At 39.6% G+C, this 17,828-nt stretch overlaps 1 protein-coding gene across 1 annotated transcript in view; it reads left to right on the plus strand.

Moving 5' to 3' along the window:
• The window catches only part of scn5lab (sodium channel, voltage gated, type V-like, alpha b), a 180,205-nt gene that overhangs the window by 131,732 nt on the left and 30,645 nt on the right, over window positions 1–17,828 (plus strand). Inside the window, 1 exon segment of the mRNA XM_051940377.1 lies at window positions 5,219–5,342. Coding sequence (XP_051796337.1) covers window positions 5,219–5,342 — 124 coding nt within the window.

Consider the following 17,828-nt stretch of genomic DNA (forward strand, 5'->3'; position numbering starts at 1 on the left):
TGTGTCGTGTGTGTGAACACACACCTGTGCTGACTCAGCTCATCAGCAGCTCTCCTCTTTAATCATGTCCTGCACCTGGAGGGGCCCTGAACGCACCACGACCCAGGAGTTAAAACGCTCCAGCCTCAGAACCTCCAGCTAGGTTCAAAAATAAAGCAAATCGCAGCAAAAGTTTGCTGATTTATAAGCAGTAAAACAGGAAGTCTTGCTGCCAAACACTGTAAAAGTAAAAGCACCGATCGTTCATGTGGACATGAATGATTTCATGTTTGTTTTTAGTGAAACGTCTGAATGCTAACGTTAGACTAAAACTCCACCTGAAGCCTCACATGAACACAGCAGCTGTTTTCCTCATTTACAGCCAACAAAACAAAACACAGAAAAAAATGAAGCAAAACACAAGAAGACACTACAATTCCACCAAAAGTTGCTAAAATGGCCCAAAAAATCACAGAAAGACTAAAAGATGCTAAAATGACACAAAAAGACAGAACGCACAAAAATGATGTAAGACACTGCAAAAAATACATAAAAAGACAGAAAGACTCACAAATGACAAACCATTTATCTGTTTTGTGTCTTTTTATTTAAATTTCTTGTCTTTTTGAAATGATTTTGTCTCTTTTAAGTCATATTCTGTCTCTTTGTGTCTTTCTTTTGTTGTTTTGTGTCTGTTTTTAGTGATATTGTATCTTTTTGTATCTTTTTATGGTCAAAACTAACTTCTAGTTACTTTTGTGTCTTTTTAAAATAATTTTGTCTCTTTGAAGCAACATTCCGTCTGTCTGTGGTCACTTTGTGTCTCTCGTTGTGCGTCTTTGCGTGGTTGACAGGAGTGGACAGCTGTAGTGAGAACAAATGAGACTCACAGCGGAGGTTTAATCATCGGCACCAGACTCTGTTTTAGAGAAAGGCGTAATATTTGGACGTGTGAATAATTCATGCAGGTGTTGTTCTAATGTGAGGTGATTTCCTATTATTCCAGCCGTGTGTGTGTCTGTGTGTGACCTACATAGGCGGCTGAATAATGCAGCAGCGAGGACATGAGTCAGCAGCTGCCTGGCCCAAAGGCACTTTAACTACAGCCCAGGATTCAAACCGGAGACCAGAACCACAGCAGCACAGCTCAGAACCTGGACAAGACGTTTGCCATTTCAATCTGTCGTCAAGAGCCGTTTGTTTTTCAGAAAATAGGCAGAAATGGTCTCAAAAAGACCAAAAAACAACAAAAATAGGCAGAAATGATCATAAAAGACCAAAAAATGACAAAAAGAGACAGAAATGATCACAAAAAGACCAAAAAATGACAAAAAAGAGGCAGAAATGGTCACAAAACGACCAAAAAACAAGAAAAATGAGGCAGAAATGGTCACAAAACGACCAAAAAACAAGAAAAATGAGGCAGAAATGGTCACAAAACGACCAAAAAACAAGAAAAATGAGGCAGAAATGGTCACAAAACGACCAAAAAACAAGAAAAATGAGGCAGAAATGGTCACAAAACAACCAAAAAATGACAAAAAGAGACTGAAATGATCATAAAAAGACCAAAAAATGACAAAAAAATAGGCAGAAATTATCATAAAAACACCCAAAAACAACAAAAATGAGGCAGAAATAGTAACAAAAAGACCAAAAAATGATAAAAAAAAGAGACAGAAATGATCATAAAAAGACCAAAAAACAACAAAATGAGGCAGAAATGGTAACAAAAGGACCAAAAAATGACAAAAAATAGGCAGAAATGATCATAAAAAGACCAAAAAACAACAAAAATGAGGCAGAAATGATCATAAAAAGACCAAAAAGGAGACAAATTGATCATAAAAAGACACACAGAAACAAAAAAGATACAGAAGACTAAAAAACAACAAAAAAGAGGCAGAAAAACAACAGAAACCACAAAAAGATGGAAATAATCATAAAAAGACAGAAAAGAGACAAATTGATCTAAAAAGACAAAAATACCCAAAATAACAAAAGAAGCAGAAAACATCACAAAGACAAAACACAACAGTGAAGAGACAGATCGATCACAAAGAGACACAAAGAACAACAAAGAAGCAAAAATGGTCTTAAAATGCCAAAAAAATGGTCACAAAGAGACATAGAACAACAAAAAGAGACAAAACATGACTTTACGCTCAGATTTAATAACTCATGATGAGTTCAAGGACCGTCAGAAAGTAGGAAATGTGGTCATTCTGTCTGTTTCAGCCGTTTGTGGTGGATAAGTGTTGTCTTTCCAGTGAGTTTTTCGGGTTAAAACACAAACAGCTGGACTTTCTTTCCTGCCTTTCTGTGCTGCAGCTGATAAACCCCAGCGTGACCTGAACGCCTCCTCAGTCACCTGAACGCCTCTTCAGTGACCCGCCAACAGCTGCACAGGTGCTGTTGGCCGCACAGCTGTCAGGAAATGGACTGTGGCTTTGATTTGTTCTGAAACGGTCGACATCAAAACGTTCTGTGAGTTACATCACAGAACCTAAAAATGTTGTTTAATGTGAGCAAAATAAAATCCACCGCGCAGAGATTTAGACTCTAAATCAGCAGAGAGACGCAGGAAACAGCTGGACAACGTTCCCTACAAGTTCTACCAACGGCGTAAAGAAAACGATCCAATTAAATGATTAAAAGCTGGTTTGGAAATATTTTTTAAAAAAACAATAAATTTACACGTTTGACGTAAAATAGCATGAAACGGTCTGTGGTGCGTTCACTGTCTGATATAACTGTAGGACAGTCTGTGGTGCGTTCACTGTCTGATATAACTGTAGGACAGTCTGTGGTGCGTTCACGGTCTGATATAACTGTAGGACAGTCTGTGGTGCGTTCACTGTCTGATATAACTGTAGGACAGTCTGTGGTGCGTTCACTGTCTGATATAACTGTAGGACAGTCTGTGGTGCGTTCACTGTCTGATATAACTGTTGGGCAGTCTGTGATGCATTCACTGTCTGATTGGGTGAAAATAATTTAAATGTTGTTGTAAATGCTGCGTATTTTTCGAGGAAACTTCAGTCGTTTTTTTCGTCTTTATTCTTTCAAATCCAAACCCAGACGGTGCGTTCAGGTGTCTTTTCCAGACGTTTCGTTTATTAAACGGCACGTTGAGGTGAGCTGTGCTGTTCATCTTCACTAGTCCAGAGGAGTGACGCTTTGCTTCTAACAGGACGGATGTTGTGTGTTTTTTGTGCGAACAAAGACAGAAATCAGTCGTATTTCATGCTGAGACAGACAGAGATGCAGAAATGAGTGTCGTCCATGAAGCAGATCGTTTCCTGCAGCCTGGACGGGTTTCTGCTGACGTCTGGAGCTGGGTTCTGTCTCCTCATTTAACATTCAGACGTGGCTCCGTCCACACCGTCCGTCTGACTGATATCAATCCTACAAACTGTGAAAAAACTCAAATATTCCTGCAGCTGGAGCGCCAAAAATTACTGTAAATAATGAAAAACAAACGCCTCACAACTAAAGTAGACTTTCTAAGTTTCATTTTAGATTTTAATACTTTGTCATTTTCACAAAATTACATTTAACGACACACACAGATAGACATAAACGAGCCTCTGTAAGCATCAGTTAAATGTCCCTGAAAGCACCAAATATTAAAGTATTAAACATGAATTTAACTGTTTCATCTACAAATAAATGAATAACAAAATATAATCTGTGGTGAGTTCACTGTCATCGTTATTGTTAATACAGACTCTGAACTCTCCACACACTGGTTTCTTCATTAACTGTAGTGTTTTATCAATGTAGTTACTCAGTTACTCTGCAGTAATCAGATTACCCGAGTGTGTTTCGCTTCTGAATCAAAAACATTTAAACCCTCATTATGGACGTCAGCTGTCAGGAGGTTTGGCCCAAGGCTGCAGCGCGTGTGTGTGTCTGTGTGTGTCTGTGTGTGTGTGTGTGTGTCTGTGTGTGTGTATGTGTGTGTCCAAGGCTGGCATTCGTCACAGCGTCCGCTCTCTGTTCCCAGACTCTGAATGTATTCATGAGTTAGCTGTTGACTCAGGTAGTTATCTCACCTGCACACACACACACACACACACACACACACACACACACACACACACCCCTGCTGTGTCTTTGTCCAGACGATCACCACGTCTTGCCAGATTCCTCCACCGTGTTCAGCAGAAAACCTTTGTAAAGTTAAACTCCCATGATGCTCAGCGAACGGGGCCCATTGAAGTCGGCTGGGAGGGGGGGGGCGGAGGGGTTTCCTGACGTCTCGTTGGGTCCAGAGTCAAAGTGAACAGACGGCAGCTTTCCTGGCGTCGGGAGGCAGAGTTTGGAAGGTGAAGCGTGTGTGATTTGAGCGCCAGGATTCCTGTGGGTTACGTAACGCTAATGCTAACGTTAGCGTGACTCATTCAGCCTCCTGCAGCTAACCATCGAACCGGCCATGGAGCCGACAGCACTAATGCTCACTCTCTTCTCCTCAACTCCAGTTTCTGGGCGTTACTGTGCTCCATTTTCCATTTAAAGTCCTGCACCTGTACGGAAACAACACAAAGCACGACTCGCAAAAAGATGTGAAACGTCTTCGGAGGCACAAACCGATCACAAACCGACCGTGAAAAGATATAAAATAGTCAAGAAGAGAGACAAAATGACCCCAAAGACACCAAGCTGATGACAAAAAGAAGGAAAATGATGACAACAGCTCGCAAAAAGACCTCAGAGAGACTCGAAAAGACCAGAAACAGACACAAAATGACCACAAAGAGATACAAATGAACAACAAATCCACTTAAATTAGCTTAAAGAGACACAAAACAACTACAATTGATACAAAACTGATGACAAAAACTGGAAAGTGATGACAACAACACATAAAATAACCACATAACTCTGCAAAATAGCCACAAAAAGATGCAAAACAAACCACAACAGACAGAATGATCATAAATTGACATAAAGGTGCCAAAGTGATGAAATAAAGACGGAAAATGCCCATAAAGAAGCACAGCACGTCTGCAATGGCACAAAATTACCAAAGAACTTGCAAAAAAACTCAAATAGACTCAAAAAGAATCAAAAAGACCTTAAATAGACTGAAATAGTCTCGGAAAGAGACACAAAATGATCACAAATGGACATAAACTGGCCACAAAGACACACAGCTTCCTTCAGCCGATTGGCCGATATAAAGCTGTGAGAGAACAGAGGTTCCTGATTGGTTGTTTGCTGCTGTTGCTTTCAGCAGAAGGAGGAGATCAGCCTATCAGAGGGCAGCACGGTGGACCTGAGGAAGCCCGGAGAGGAAGAGGACGAATACTCGGAGACGGCCGAGGAGGCGATGGACCCCGACAACTGTTTCCCTGATAGTAAGAAAAAGAAACGCACCAAACACACAAAACATGAGGAACATCTGGATCTACAAACTATAGAAATATGTGGAACATCTGGATCTACAAACTATAGAAACATGAGGAACATCTAGAACTACAAACTATAGAAACATGAGGAACATCTAGAACTACAAACTATAGAAACATGAGGAACATCTGGATCTACAAACTATAGAAATATGTGGAACATCTGGATCTACAAACTATAGAAACATGAGGAACATCTAGAGGAACATCTGGAACTACAAACTATAGAAACATGAGGAACATCTGGATCTACAAACTATAGAAACATGAGGAACATCTAGAACTACAAACTATAGAAACATGAGGAACATCTAGAACTACAAACTATAGAAACATGAGGAACATCTAGAACTACAAACTATAGAAACATGACGAATATCTAGAACTACAAACTATAGAAACATGACGAACATCTGGATCTACAAACTATAGAAACATGAGGAACATCTAGAACTACAAACTATAGAAACATGAGGAACATCTAGAACTACAAACTATAGAAACATGACGAACATCTGGATCTACAAACTATAGAAACATGACGAACATCTGGATCTACAAAGAATAGAAACATGAGGAACATCTAGAACTACAAACTATAGAAACATGAGGAACATCTAGAACTACAAACTATAGAAACATGAGGAACATCTAGAACTACAAACTATAGAAACATGACGAATATCTAGAACTACAAACTATAGAAACATGAGGAACATCTCGAACTACAAACTATAGAAACATGACGAACATCTGGATCTACAAACTATAGAAACATGAGGAACATCTAGAACTACAAACTATAGAAACATGAGGAACATCTAGAACTACAAACTATAGAAACATGAGGAACATCTAGAACTACAAACTATAGAAACATGACGAACATCTGGATCTACAAACTATAGAAACATGACGAACATCTGGATCTACAAACTATAGAAACATGAGGAACATCTAGAACTACAAACTATAGAAACATGAGGAACATCTAGAACTACAAACTATAGAAACATGACGAACATCTAGAACTACAAACTATAGAAACATGACGAACATCTGGATCTACAAACTATAGAAACATGAGGAACATCTAGAACTACAAACTATAGAAACATGAGGAACATCTAGAACTACAAACTATAGAAACATGAGGAACATCTAGAACTACAAACTATAGAAACATGAGGAACATCTAGAACTACAAACTATAGAAACATGAGGAACATCTAGAACTACAAACTATAGAAACATGAGGAACATCTAGAACTACAAACTATAGAAACATGAGGAACATCTAGAACTACAAACCATAGAAACATGAGGAACATCTAGAACTACAAACTATAGAAACATGACGAACATCTGGATCTACAAAGTATAGAAACATGAGGAACATCTAGAACTACAAACTATAGAAACATGAGGAACATCTAGAACTACAAACTATAGAAACATGAGGAACATCTAGAACTACAAACTATAGAAACATGAGGAACATCTAGAACTACAAACTATAGAAACATGAGGAACATCTGGATCTACAAACTATAGAAACATGAGGAACATCTAGAACTACAAACTATAGAAACATGAGGAACATCTAGAACTACAAACTATAGAAACATGAGGAACATCTGGATCTACAAACTATAGAAACATGAGGAACATCTGGATCTACAAAGTATAGAAACATGAGGAACATCTAGAACTACAAACTATAGAAACATGAGGAACATCTAGATCTACAAAGTATAGAAACATGACGAACATCTAGAACTACAAACTATAGAAACATGAGGAACATCTGGATCTACAAAGCATAGAAACATGAGGAACATCTAGAACTACAAACTATAGAAACATGAGGAACATCTGGATCTACAAACTATAGAAACATGAGGAACATCTAGAACTACAAACTATAGAAACATGAGGAACATCTAGAACTACAAACTATAGAAACATGAAGAACATCTAGAACTACAAACTATAGAAACATGAGGAACATCTAGAACTACAAACTATAGAAACATGAGGAACATCTAGATCTACAAAGTATAGAAACATGACGAACATCTAGAACTACAAACTATAGAAACATGAGGAACATCTAGAACTACAAACTATAGAAACATGAGGAACATCTAGAACTACAAACTATAGAAACATGAGGAACATCTGGATCTACAAAGCATAGAAACATGAGGAACATCTAGATCTACAAAGTATAGAAACATGACGAACATCTAGAACTACAAACTATAGAAACATGAAGAACATCTAGAACTACAAACTATAGAAACATGAGGAACATCTAGAACTACAAACTATAGAAACATGAGGAACATCTGGATCTACAAACTATAGAAACATGAGGAACATCTAGAACTACAAACTATAGAAACATGAGGAACATCTAGAACTACAAACTATAGAAACATGAGGAACATCTAGAACTACAAACTATAGAAACATGAGGAACATCTGGAACTACAAACTATAGAAACATGAGGAACATCTAGAACTACAAACTATAGAAACATGAGGAACATCTAGAACTACAAACTATAGAAACATGAGGAACATCTGGAACTACAAACTATAGAAACATGAGGAACATCTAGAACTACAAACTATAGAAACATGACGAACATCTGGATCTACAAACTATAGAAACATGAGGAACATCTGGAACTACAAACTATAGAAACATGAGGAACATCTAGAACTACAAACTATAGAAACATGAGGAACATCTAGAACTACAAACTATAGAAACATGACGAACATCTGGATCTACAAACTATAGAAACATGAGGAACATCTGGAACTACAAACTATAGAAACATGACGAACATCTAGAACTACAAACTATAGAAACATGAGGAACATCTAGAACTACAAACTATAGAAACATGAGGAACATCTAGAACTACAAACTATAGAAACATGACGAACATCTGGATCTACAAACTATAGAAACATGACGAACATCTGGATCTACAAACTATAGAAACATGACGAACATCTAGAACTACAAACTATAGAAACATGAGGAACATCTAGAACTACAAACTATAGAAACATGACGAACATCTGGATCTACAAACTATAGAAACATGAGGAATATCTAGAACTACAAACTATAGAAACATGACGAACATCTAGAACTACAAACTATAGAAACATGACGAACATCTGGATCTACAAACTATAGAAACATGAGGAACATCTGGATCTACAAACTATAGAAACATGAGGAACATCTGGAACTACAAACTATAGAAACATGAGGAACATCTAGAACTACAAACTATAGAAACATGAGGAACATCTAGAACTACAAACTATAGAAACATGAGGAACATCTGGAACTACAAACTATAGAAACATGAGGAACATCTAGAACTACAAACTATAGAAACATGAGGAACATCTAGAACTACAAACTATAGAAACATGAGGAACATCTAGAACTACAAACTATAGAAACATGAGGAACATCTGGATCTACAAACTATAGAAACATGACGAACATCTAGAACTACAAACTATAGAAACATGAGGAACATCTAGAACTACAAACTATAGAAACATGACGAACATCTGGATCTACAAACTATAGAAACATGAGGAACATCTAGAACTACAAACTATAGAAACATGAGGAATATCTAGAACTACAAACTATAGAAACATGACGAACATCTAGATCTACAAACTATAGAAACGTGAGGAACATCTGGATCTACAAACTATAGAAACATGACGAACATCTGGATCTACAAACTATAGAAACATGACGAACATCTAGAACTACAAACTATAGAAACATGAGGAACATCTGGAACTACAAACTATAGAAACATGACGAACATCTGGATCTACAAACTATAGAAACATGACGAACATCTAGAACTACAAACTATAGAAACATGACGAACATCTAGAACTACAAACTATAGAAACATGACGAACATCTGGATCTACAAACTATAGAAACATGAGGAACATCTGGATCTACAAACTATAGAAACATGAGGAACATCTAGAACTACAAACTATAGAAACATGACGAACATCTGGATCTACAAACTATAGAAACATGAGGAACATCTAGAACTACAAACTATAGAAACATGAGGAATATCTAGAACTACAAACTATAGAAACATGACGAACATCTAGAACTACAAACTATAGAAACATGAGGAACATCTAGATCTACAAACTATAGAAACGTGAGGAACATCTGGATCTACAAACTCCATCAGCTCCAGCAGCACTTCCTGTCTCATTTTAACCCACTGTAGGTTCATTATTCAACCTAAAGTCCTGCAGAAATGTCTGGGACTCAGAATGACACAAAGAGACAAAATTGCACAAAAAGATGCAAAAATGAGACAATAAGACCTGAAAAATGACACAAGACGACAGAAAACTGACACCAAAGATGTTAAAATGACACAGAAAGACAAAGGTTTGATTTTTCTTCACTGTTTCCTCATTTTTCTCTGCGACCTGAAGTCCTGCAGCTCTGTGGAACCAGAATGGAGTCACAACAGTTACAAAGATGACACCAAAAACGACATTTTTTGGATTATTTGTTTTACAGTTTTTACTTCAAAATCAGTTAATTTGGTTAAATTATCAGAAGATGAGTTTAACAATATTTCAGTCGTTAAGGAGAATCTGATCCTTGTGTCTCTTTGTCTTGTTTTCTGCATCATTTTTGTCATTTCCTTTGTGTTGTTTTGTGTCTTATTTCTGTCTGTCAGGTGTCTGGTTTTTATGGTTTTTTGTCGTTTTTGTTTTTTCTGTCATTTTTGTCATCTTGCGTCTGGTTCTATGTGTCGTTTTTGTCATTTTAGGTTTCATTTTCCTTCTTTTTGTTTGTTTTCTGTCTCATTTTCTGTCTATTATTATTGTCTATTCTCTCTGTCACTCTGTTGTGTTTTTTTGTGTGTTTTTTGTAATTCCGTTGTGTTTTTAGTGTGTTTTATGTCTCTCTGTCACTCTGTTGTGTTTTTTAGTGTGTTTTTTGTCATTCCGTTGTGTTTTTAGTGTGTTTTATGTCTCTCTGTCACTCTGTTGTGTTTTTTTGTGTGTTTTTGTCATTCCGTTGTGTTTTTAGTGTGTTTTCTGTCTCTCTGTCACTCTGTTGTGTTTTTTTGTGTGTTTTTTGTAATTCCGTTGTGTTTTTAGTGTGTTTTATATCTCTCTGTCACTCTGTTGTGTTTTTTAGTGTGTTTTTTGTCATTCCGTTGTGTTTTTAGTGTGTTTTCTGTCTCTCTGTCACTCTGTTGTGTTTTTTTGTGTGTTTTTTGTAATTCCGTTGTGTTTTTAGTGTGTTTTCTGTCTCTCTGTCACTCTGTTGTGTTTTTTTGTGTGTTTTTGTCATTCCGTTGTGTTTTTAGTGTGTTTTCTGTCTCTCTGTCACTCCGTTGTGGTGTTTTGTGTCCTGCTGGTGTAGCTGACTGCTGAATCTGTGTTTCTATCTCTGTGCTGTGAGGCGGTATCATTATATTCCCGTCCGGCCGACCACTTGGCCCAATACTTTCATGATGAGATTTATGAAGCTGCCGCCTGGCCCAGGTGAGGAACACACCTGACTCAGCCCGTTGTGTCCCGGAGCGCACACATTTGTCTTGGGCGTTCGGCGTGAGAAACCTCCGGGTTCCGTTTTTAATCCGCTGCCGGCGGTCGGACGTTCGGAGGGAACGTGAGGTCACAGAGAACAGAAAGAATGAGGCCGGCCAGCTGGAAAAGCCTCCAGGAGAACAGAGAACATCCCGACACCTGCTGGGATCAGGAGGAGGTAGAACACCAACCGACGCTCTGAGCTTCATTCAGTGAAACTTTATTGTGTCGCACACGGAGCTGAAGGAAGCTCAGATACCCAGAGTTCATTTAAACTTATTCGCCTGGATTCTGAAACGTTTCTCGCATAGTTTAACTTCTCACAGTTTGACTCTTCTGGAGGCCGTCACCATAAAAACTGATTTAAACCCAGAAATTACGTCAGATTATAAGAAATATAACGAATAAAACAGAGGGAGGGAGGCCACCAAGACTCTATGACTCCTCTAAAGGAGTAACTAGAGACTAGTGAAGGAGGCCACCAAGACTCTATGACTCCTCTGAAGGAGTAACTCGAGACTAATGAAGGAGGCCACCAAGACTCTATGACTCCTCTGAAGGAGGAACTAGAGACTAATGAAGGAGGCCACCAAGACTCTATGACTCCTCTAAAGGAGTAACTAGAGACTAGTGAAGGAGGCCACCAAGACTCTATGACTCCTCTGAAGGAGTAACTAGAGACTAGTGAAGGAGGCCACCAAGACTCTATGACTCCTCTAAAGGAGTAACTAGAGACTAATGAAGGAGGCCACCAAGACTCTATGACTCCTCTGAAGGAGTAACTAGAGACTAATGAAGGAGGCCACCAAGACTCTATGACTCCTCTGAAGGAGTAACTAGAGACTAGTGAAGGAGGCCACCAAGACTCTATGACTCCTCTAAAGGAGTAACTAGAGACTAGTGAAGGAGGCCACCAAGACTCTATGACTCCTCTGAAGGAGTAACTCAAGACTAATGAAGGAGGCCACCAAGACTCTATGACTCCTCTGAAGGAGTAACTAGAGACTAATGAAGGAGGCCACCAAGACTCTATGACTCCTCTGAAGGAGTAACTAGAGACTAGTGAAGGAGGCCACCAAGACTCTATGACTCCTCTAAAGGAGTAACTAGAGACTAGTGAAGGAGGCCACCAAGACTCTATGACTCCTCTGAAGGAGTAACTTGAGACTAATGAAGGAGGCCACCAAGACTTTATGACTCCTCTGAAGGAGTAACTAGAGACTAATGAAGAAGGCCACCAAGACTCTATGACTCCTCTAAAGGAGTAACTAGAGACTAGTAAAGGAGGCCACCAAGACTCTATGACTCCTCTGAAGGAGTAACTCGAGACTAATGAAGGAGGCCACCAAGACTCTATGACTCCTCTGAAGGAGTAACTCGAGACTAATGAAGGAGGCCACCAAGACTCTATGACTCCTCTGAAGGAGTAACTCGAGACTAATGAAGGAGGCCACCAAGACTCTATGACTCCTCTGAAGGAGTAACTTGAGACTAGTGAAGGAGGCCACCAAGACTTTATGACTCCTCTGAAGGAGTAACTAGAGACTAGTGAAGGAGGCCACCAAGACTCTATGACTCCTCTGAAGGAGTAACTAGAGACTAGTGAAGGAGGCCACCAAGACTCTATGACTCCTCTGAAGGAGTAACTAGAGACTAATGAAGGAGGCCACCAAGACTCTATGACTCCTCTGAAGGAGTAACTAGAGACTAGTGAAGGAGGCCACCAAGACTCTATGACTCCTCTGAAGGAGTAACTAGAGACTAATGAAGGAGGCCACCAAGACTCTATGACTCCTCTGAAGGAGTAACTCAAGACTAATGGAGGAGGCCACCAAGACTCTATGACTCCTCTAAAGGAGTAACTCGAGACTAATGAAGGAGGCCACCAAGACTCTATGACTCCTCTGAAGGAGTAACTAGAGACTAGTGAAGGAGGCCACCAAGACTCTATGACTCCTCTGAAGGAGTAACTCAAGACTAATGGAGGAGGCCACCAAGACTCTATGACTCCTCTAAAGGAGTAACTCGAGACTAATGAAGGAGGCCACCAAGACTCTATGACTCCTCTGAAGGAGTAACTCAAGACTAATGGAGGCCACCAAGACTCTATGACTCCTCTAAAGGAGTAACTCGAGACTAATGAAGGAGGCCACCAAGACTCTATGACTCCTCTGAAGGAGTAACTAGAGACTAGTGAAGGAGGCCACCAAGACTCTATGACTCCTCTGAAGGAGTAACTAGAGACTAATGAAGGAGGCCACCAAGACTCTATGACTCCTCTGAAGGAGTAACTAGAGACTAATGAAGGAGGCCACCAAGACTCTGACTCCTCTGAAGGAGTAACTAGAGACTAATGAAGGAGGCCACCAAGACTCTATGACTCCTCTGAAGGAGTAACTAGAGACTAATGAAGGAGGCCACCAAGACTCTGACTCCTCTGAAGGAGTAACTAGAGACTAATGAAGGAGGCCACCAAGACTCTATGACTCCTCTAAAGGAGTAACTAGAGACTAGTGAAGGAGGCCACCAAGACTCTATGACTCCTCTGAAGGAGTAACTAGAGACTAATGAAGGAGGCCACCAAGACTCTATGACTCCTCTGAAGGAGTAACTAGAGACTAATGAAGGAGGCCACCAAGACTCTGACTCCTCTGAAGGAGTAACTAGAGACTAATGAAGGAGGCCACCAAGACTCTATGACTCCTCTGAAGGAGTAACTAGAGACTAATGAAGGAGGCCACCAAGACTCTATGACTCCTCTGAAGGAGTAACTAGAGACTAATGAAGGAGGCCACCAAGACTCTATGACTCCTCTTAATGTCGGACTCATTTTTGCTGAAATTTAAAAAAAGTTCCACCAGCAGACGTCCAGTTTGTTCTGCTGGTTCTGGTTCTGGCTCTGGTTGTAGTTGTTTTTTTGGTTCTAGTTCTGGTTGTGGTTCTGATGGTCCTCTGGTCCCTCCAGGTCCTGCTTTTCCTTGTTCTCTGGTTCTAGCTGTGGTTCTGGTGGTTCTCTAGGTTCCTGCCAGCAGCAGATGCTGATTATCTGTGATTCATTTAACAGATTGATGCGTTGTCTCTTCCTGCTGACTCAGCAGAACCCTCACAGCTGGACTGGATCAGAACACAACAGATCAGTACAAAACACATCACAACAGAACAGAACCCTGCAGGAACCTTCAGGTCCTGGCTAACGTGTAGGAACTATCTACTACTACTAAATCTACTACTAATGTAAAGGTGTGTGTGTGTGTGTGTGTGTGTGTGTGTGTGTGCTGCAGAAACCAGTAAACCAACAGCATCAGACAGAAACCAGCTGTTTGCATGAAGCAGTTTGTGTGTTTATGTTTGTGTGTTTGTTTGTTTGTGTGTTGATGAGTAGTTCAAGGACCATCAGAAAGTGGAAAATCTGACATTTTTTTCATTTTTTTAACAAAGCAACATGTAGATTGATGAACAATTCAAAACCTACAAAAACATATAAAATACTACTTTAGTTTACTTGAGATTTTTTGGTTGTTTGTTTTTTACAGTGCTTGTAAACACAGTCTGAGTAGTTCAAGGACCGGCAAAATGTGGGAAATCAGGCCATTTAAAAAAAAAGACGGCTTTCCATGAGTTATACGTAATAATTCAGTTATTAACTACAGAGGTGGAGCTACTTTACCTGTAGAGAGTTTATCTTTAGTTATTTTAGCGGTGAGGTTGTGGCGTACCAGAAACATGCGGTTGTTGATGTTGGACATTAAAATAAAGCCGTATCTGTGAGGTTTTTAACGCTGGCGCTGCATTTGTGTGTACTTCCTGTCTGGCTGATGAAGGATGGCGTTTCTGTGTCTCTGTGTGTTTCTCGCTGTGATTACGAAGCACAAAGAGCAGCAGAAGACGGAGTGTCGCTGGAAACGCTAATTATTCACCACGCACACGCAGAGGTCGGTGGGACGGGAATAAAAGCTCAGAGAGGAACCGAGGTCGTCATCTCACCGCTTTCAGAGGCCGGATAAGGAAGGGGGCAGGTCCAGAACCCGGAGCAGAACTCTGAGGAAAAGTTCACATCAGGAGGACAAATAAAACGGCAGAAAACCTTCTTTATTAACGGGGTTTAATGGATAATTCTAAAAACAACAAAAAACTACAGCTAAACTGAGCACATCTGACAAAAAATACAGTAAAAAATATTTTGAATCATGTTAGAGGAACACTAACCAGGCCACAGAAAAGTGATGCTATTATTTGGGGTTTATTGTAAAAACACAATATATATATATAATAATAATAATAGATGGTTATTTTTATTAATTTACAGCATTTTTTGGCTTTTTAGAAGAAACCTACAATAAAATCTGACTAATAATGTCCCTTTTCTGTCACATTTTAATGTAAATCTTCTTCATTAAACACAAAACACCAACAGACAGTTACAGGTTGGATAAAAATAAACCCAAAAACTGCATTTTAATTATTAATATTTATTTATCTTTGTGGACCTCCAAACCTCCAGCCTCAGAGGAGGAGAACACGTTCTGCGGTTCCGGCTGGAGGTTCAGTCGTTATTCCATCGTTATCTCCATCAGACACTCGGCCTCACGGAGCGCTAACGGAGCCATTAGCATCCCGTTAGCTCACATGCTAATAGAGAATAAACAGGAATATACAGCCGCCGCGTTAGCCGCCTCATTAGCCGCCTAAATGCCACCTCATTGGTTAATGTCGTGATGCTGAAACGGCCTCAGAGAGGAGATAAAGGAACCCAACTAGAACCTCAAACGTTCTCAGCTTTTCATCTGGACGTTTCCTTTCCCAGAAAGTTCCTCTTAAAAGTAGGAAGACTGAAGATGTTCTGTAAACATTGTTAGAACGTTGTCAGAGAACGTTCTTCTTTGGCGTCATGTAACAAAGTGGAACGTTGTGGGAACGTTTAATAGATTCCATAACATGTTCCCTGAACAAAAAGGAAGAATGTTCCACCTTTAATGTGTCACATTAGGGGAACGTTATAAAACGTTCTGCATGGAAACATTCTGTCATCTGAGAACTTTAGAACTGTAGATGTTGAGAACGTTCTTTCTATTTGACCCGTAACAGTGCAGAACGTTGTGGGAACATTTAATAGATTCTATAAAATGTTCCCTCAGTAACATCTCCTAAACACCTTCATGTATCTCATGACAGGAACGTCCTCTGAAGAACGTTCTGCATCTGGGGTCTCCATAACATCTTCAGAACAGAGTGCTGCATTGGGAACGTTCTTCCTTTGTTATCATTGCAGAATACAGAAGAACCTTCTGTAACATGTTCCCTCAACAAAAACGCTAAATGTTCTACCTTTACTAACGTGTTCTGCATGTAAACATTCTGCAACGTTCTACTGATGTTTTCAGTACAAAGTTTTCTGTTAGATCCCAGAACATTAAGAGGAACATACCGGGATCTAACAGAACCTTGGTACTGAAAGCATCATTAGAACGTTGCAGAACTTTCTCAGATCATATTTGGAACAAAAAAGACAGAATGTTTACATACAGAACACTTTAGTAAAGGTGGAACGTTTAGCGTTTTTGTTGACGGAACATGTTGTAGAACGTTCTCCTTCAGGACCTTAGCACAATGAGAACAACTAAAAAATGTTCTGTCAAGGCAGCACTCTGTTCTGAAGATGTTATGGAGCCCTGAGATGACAGAACGTTCTCTAGAAGACGTTCCTCTGCTGTGTTACACTGAGAAAGGTGGAACCTTCTTTGATGCTTTAGGGATGCTGTTGAAGGAACTTTTTATATGATGAACGTTCTCTGTGTCGCTGGTAGTTTTGAGAATGTTGGGGTTCTCTAGAACACTTACAGAACGTCATCCTGCTTTTTAGTAGAACATTCTGGGATCTGAAAGAAAACATTAGCAGAACCTTACAGAACCTACTCAATACATTTGCTAGAACCTAGAGCTTCAGTTCTTTGTTCTTCCAGCTGTTTGAACTCTGTAGAATCTGGACGTTCCTTTGCTGCGTTCTAAGCAGGCGTGGGTTCTCAAAGGTTCCCTGATGTAACGTTCAGGTTCACTAAGAGCTGTTTGTTGGCGGGGGGTTCCGATAACGTCGTCGCTGATTGAGTGTCGGGTTCCCGCCTGCTCGTTTTCATCGGATTACTCGATTGGCTTATCGGGGAGAAGCCCGTTAGTCGCCATGGAGACAGAAAGCCGCTGTAATCAGAGCTCTAATTACGCTGCAATCATGATGTCCTCGGTGTGTCTGGAACCAACAGGAACCAACAGGAACCGACAGGAACTGACAGGAACCAGCACAGTGAGGCTCATCCACCCTCAGAACAGATTTAAACGCAGCTCACCCTGGGACAGAAGGAACATCACATTTCCTACTTTCTGACAGTCCTTGAACTCATCGTGAATTAATTAAATCTGAGTTTAGAATTGAGATTTTTCATCCAAGTCAATTTATTCTGATTTAAAACGTCGCTCATGTTGACTCCAGATCTGCTAGCAACAGGCAGCGTTTATATAACCAACTTTTTGATGGTCCTTGAACGACTCATCATCTTTTTGTGTCGTTTTTGTGTCATTTTTAAAAAAATATTTTTTGTCTCTTCATGTCATTTTTGAATGGTTTTGTAAAATTTTTGTGTCATTTTGTTTCATTCTTTCATTTTCTGTATAATTTTTGTATCTTTTTGTGTAATTGTTGTGTATCTTTCATGTTTTAGCATCATTTTAGTGTCATTTCTACCTGTTTTCACGTCTTTTTGTGTCTTTTATTGTAGTTGTTGTGTATTTTTCATCTTTTAG

The sequence above is a fragment of the Acanthochromis polyacanthus genome, chromosome 20, assembly GCF_021347895.1.
Source record: "Acanthochromis polyacanthus isolate Apoly-LR-REF ecotype Palm Island chromosome 20, KAUST_Apoly_ChrSc, whole genome shotgun sequence".
Classification (NCBI taxonomy): Eukaryota; Metazoa; Chordata; class Actinopteri; family Pomacentridae; genus Acanthochromis; species Acanthochromis polyacanthus.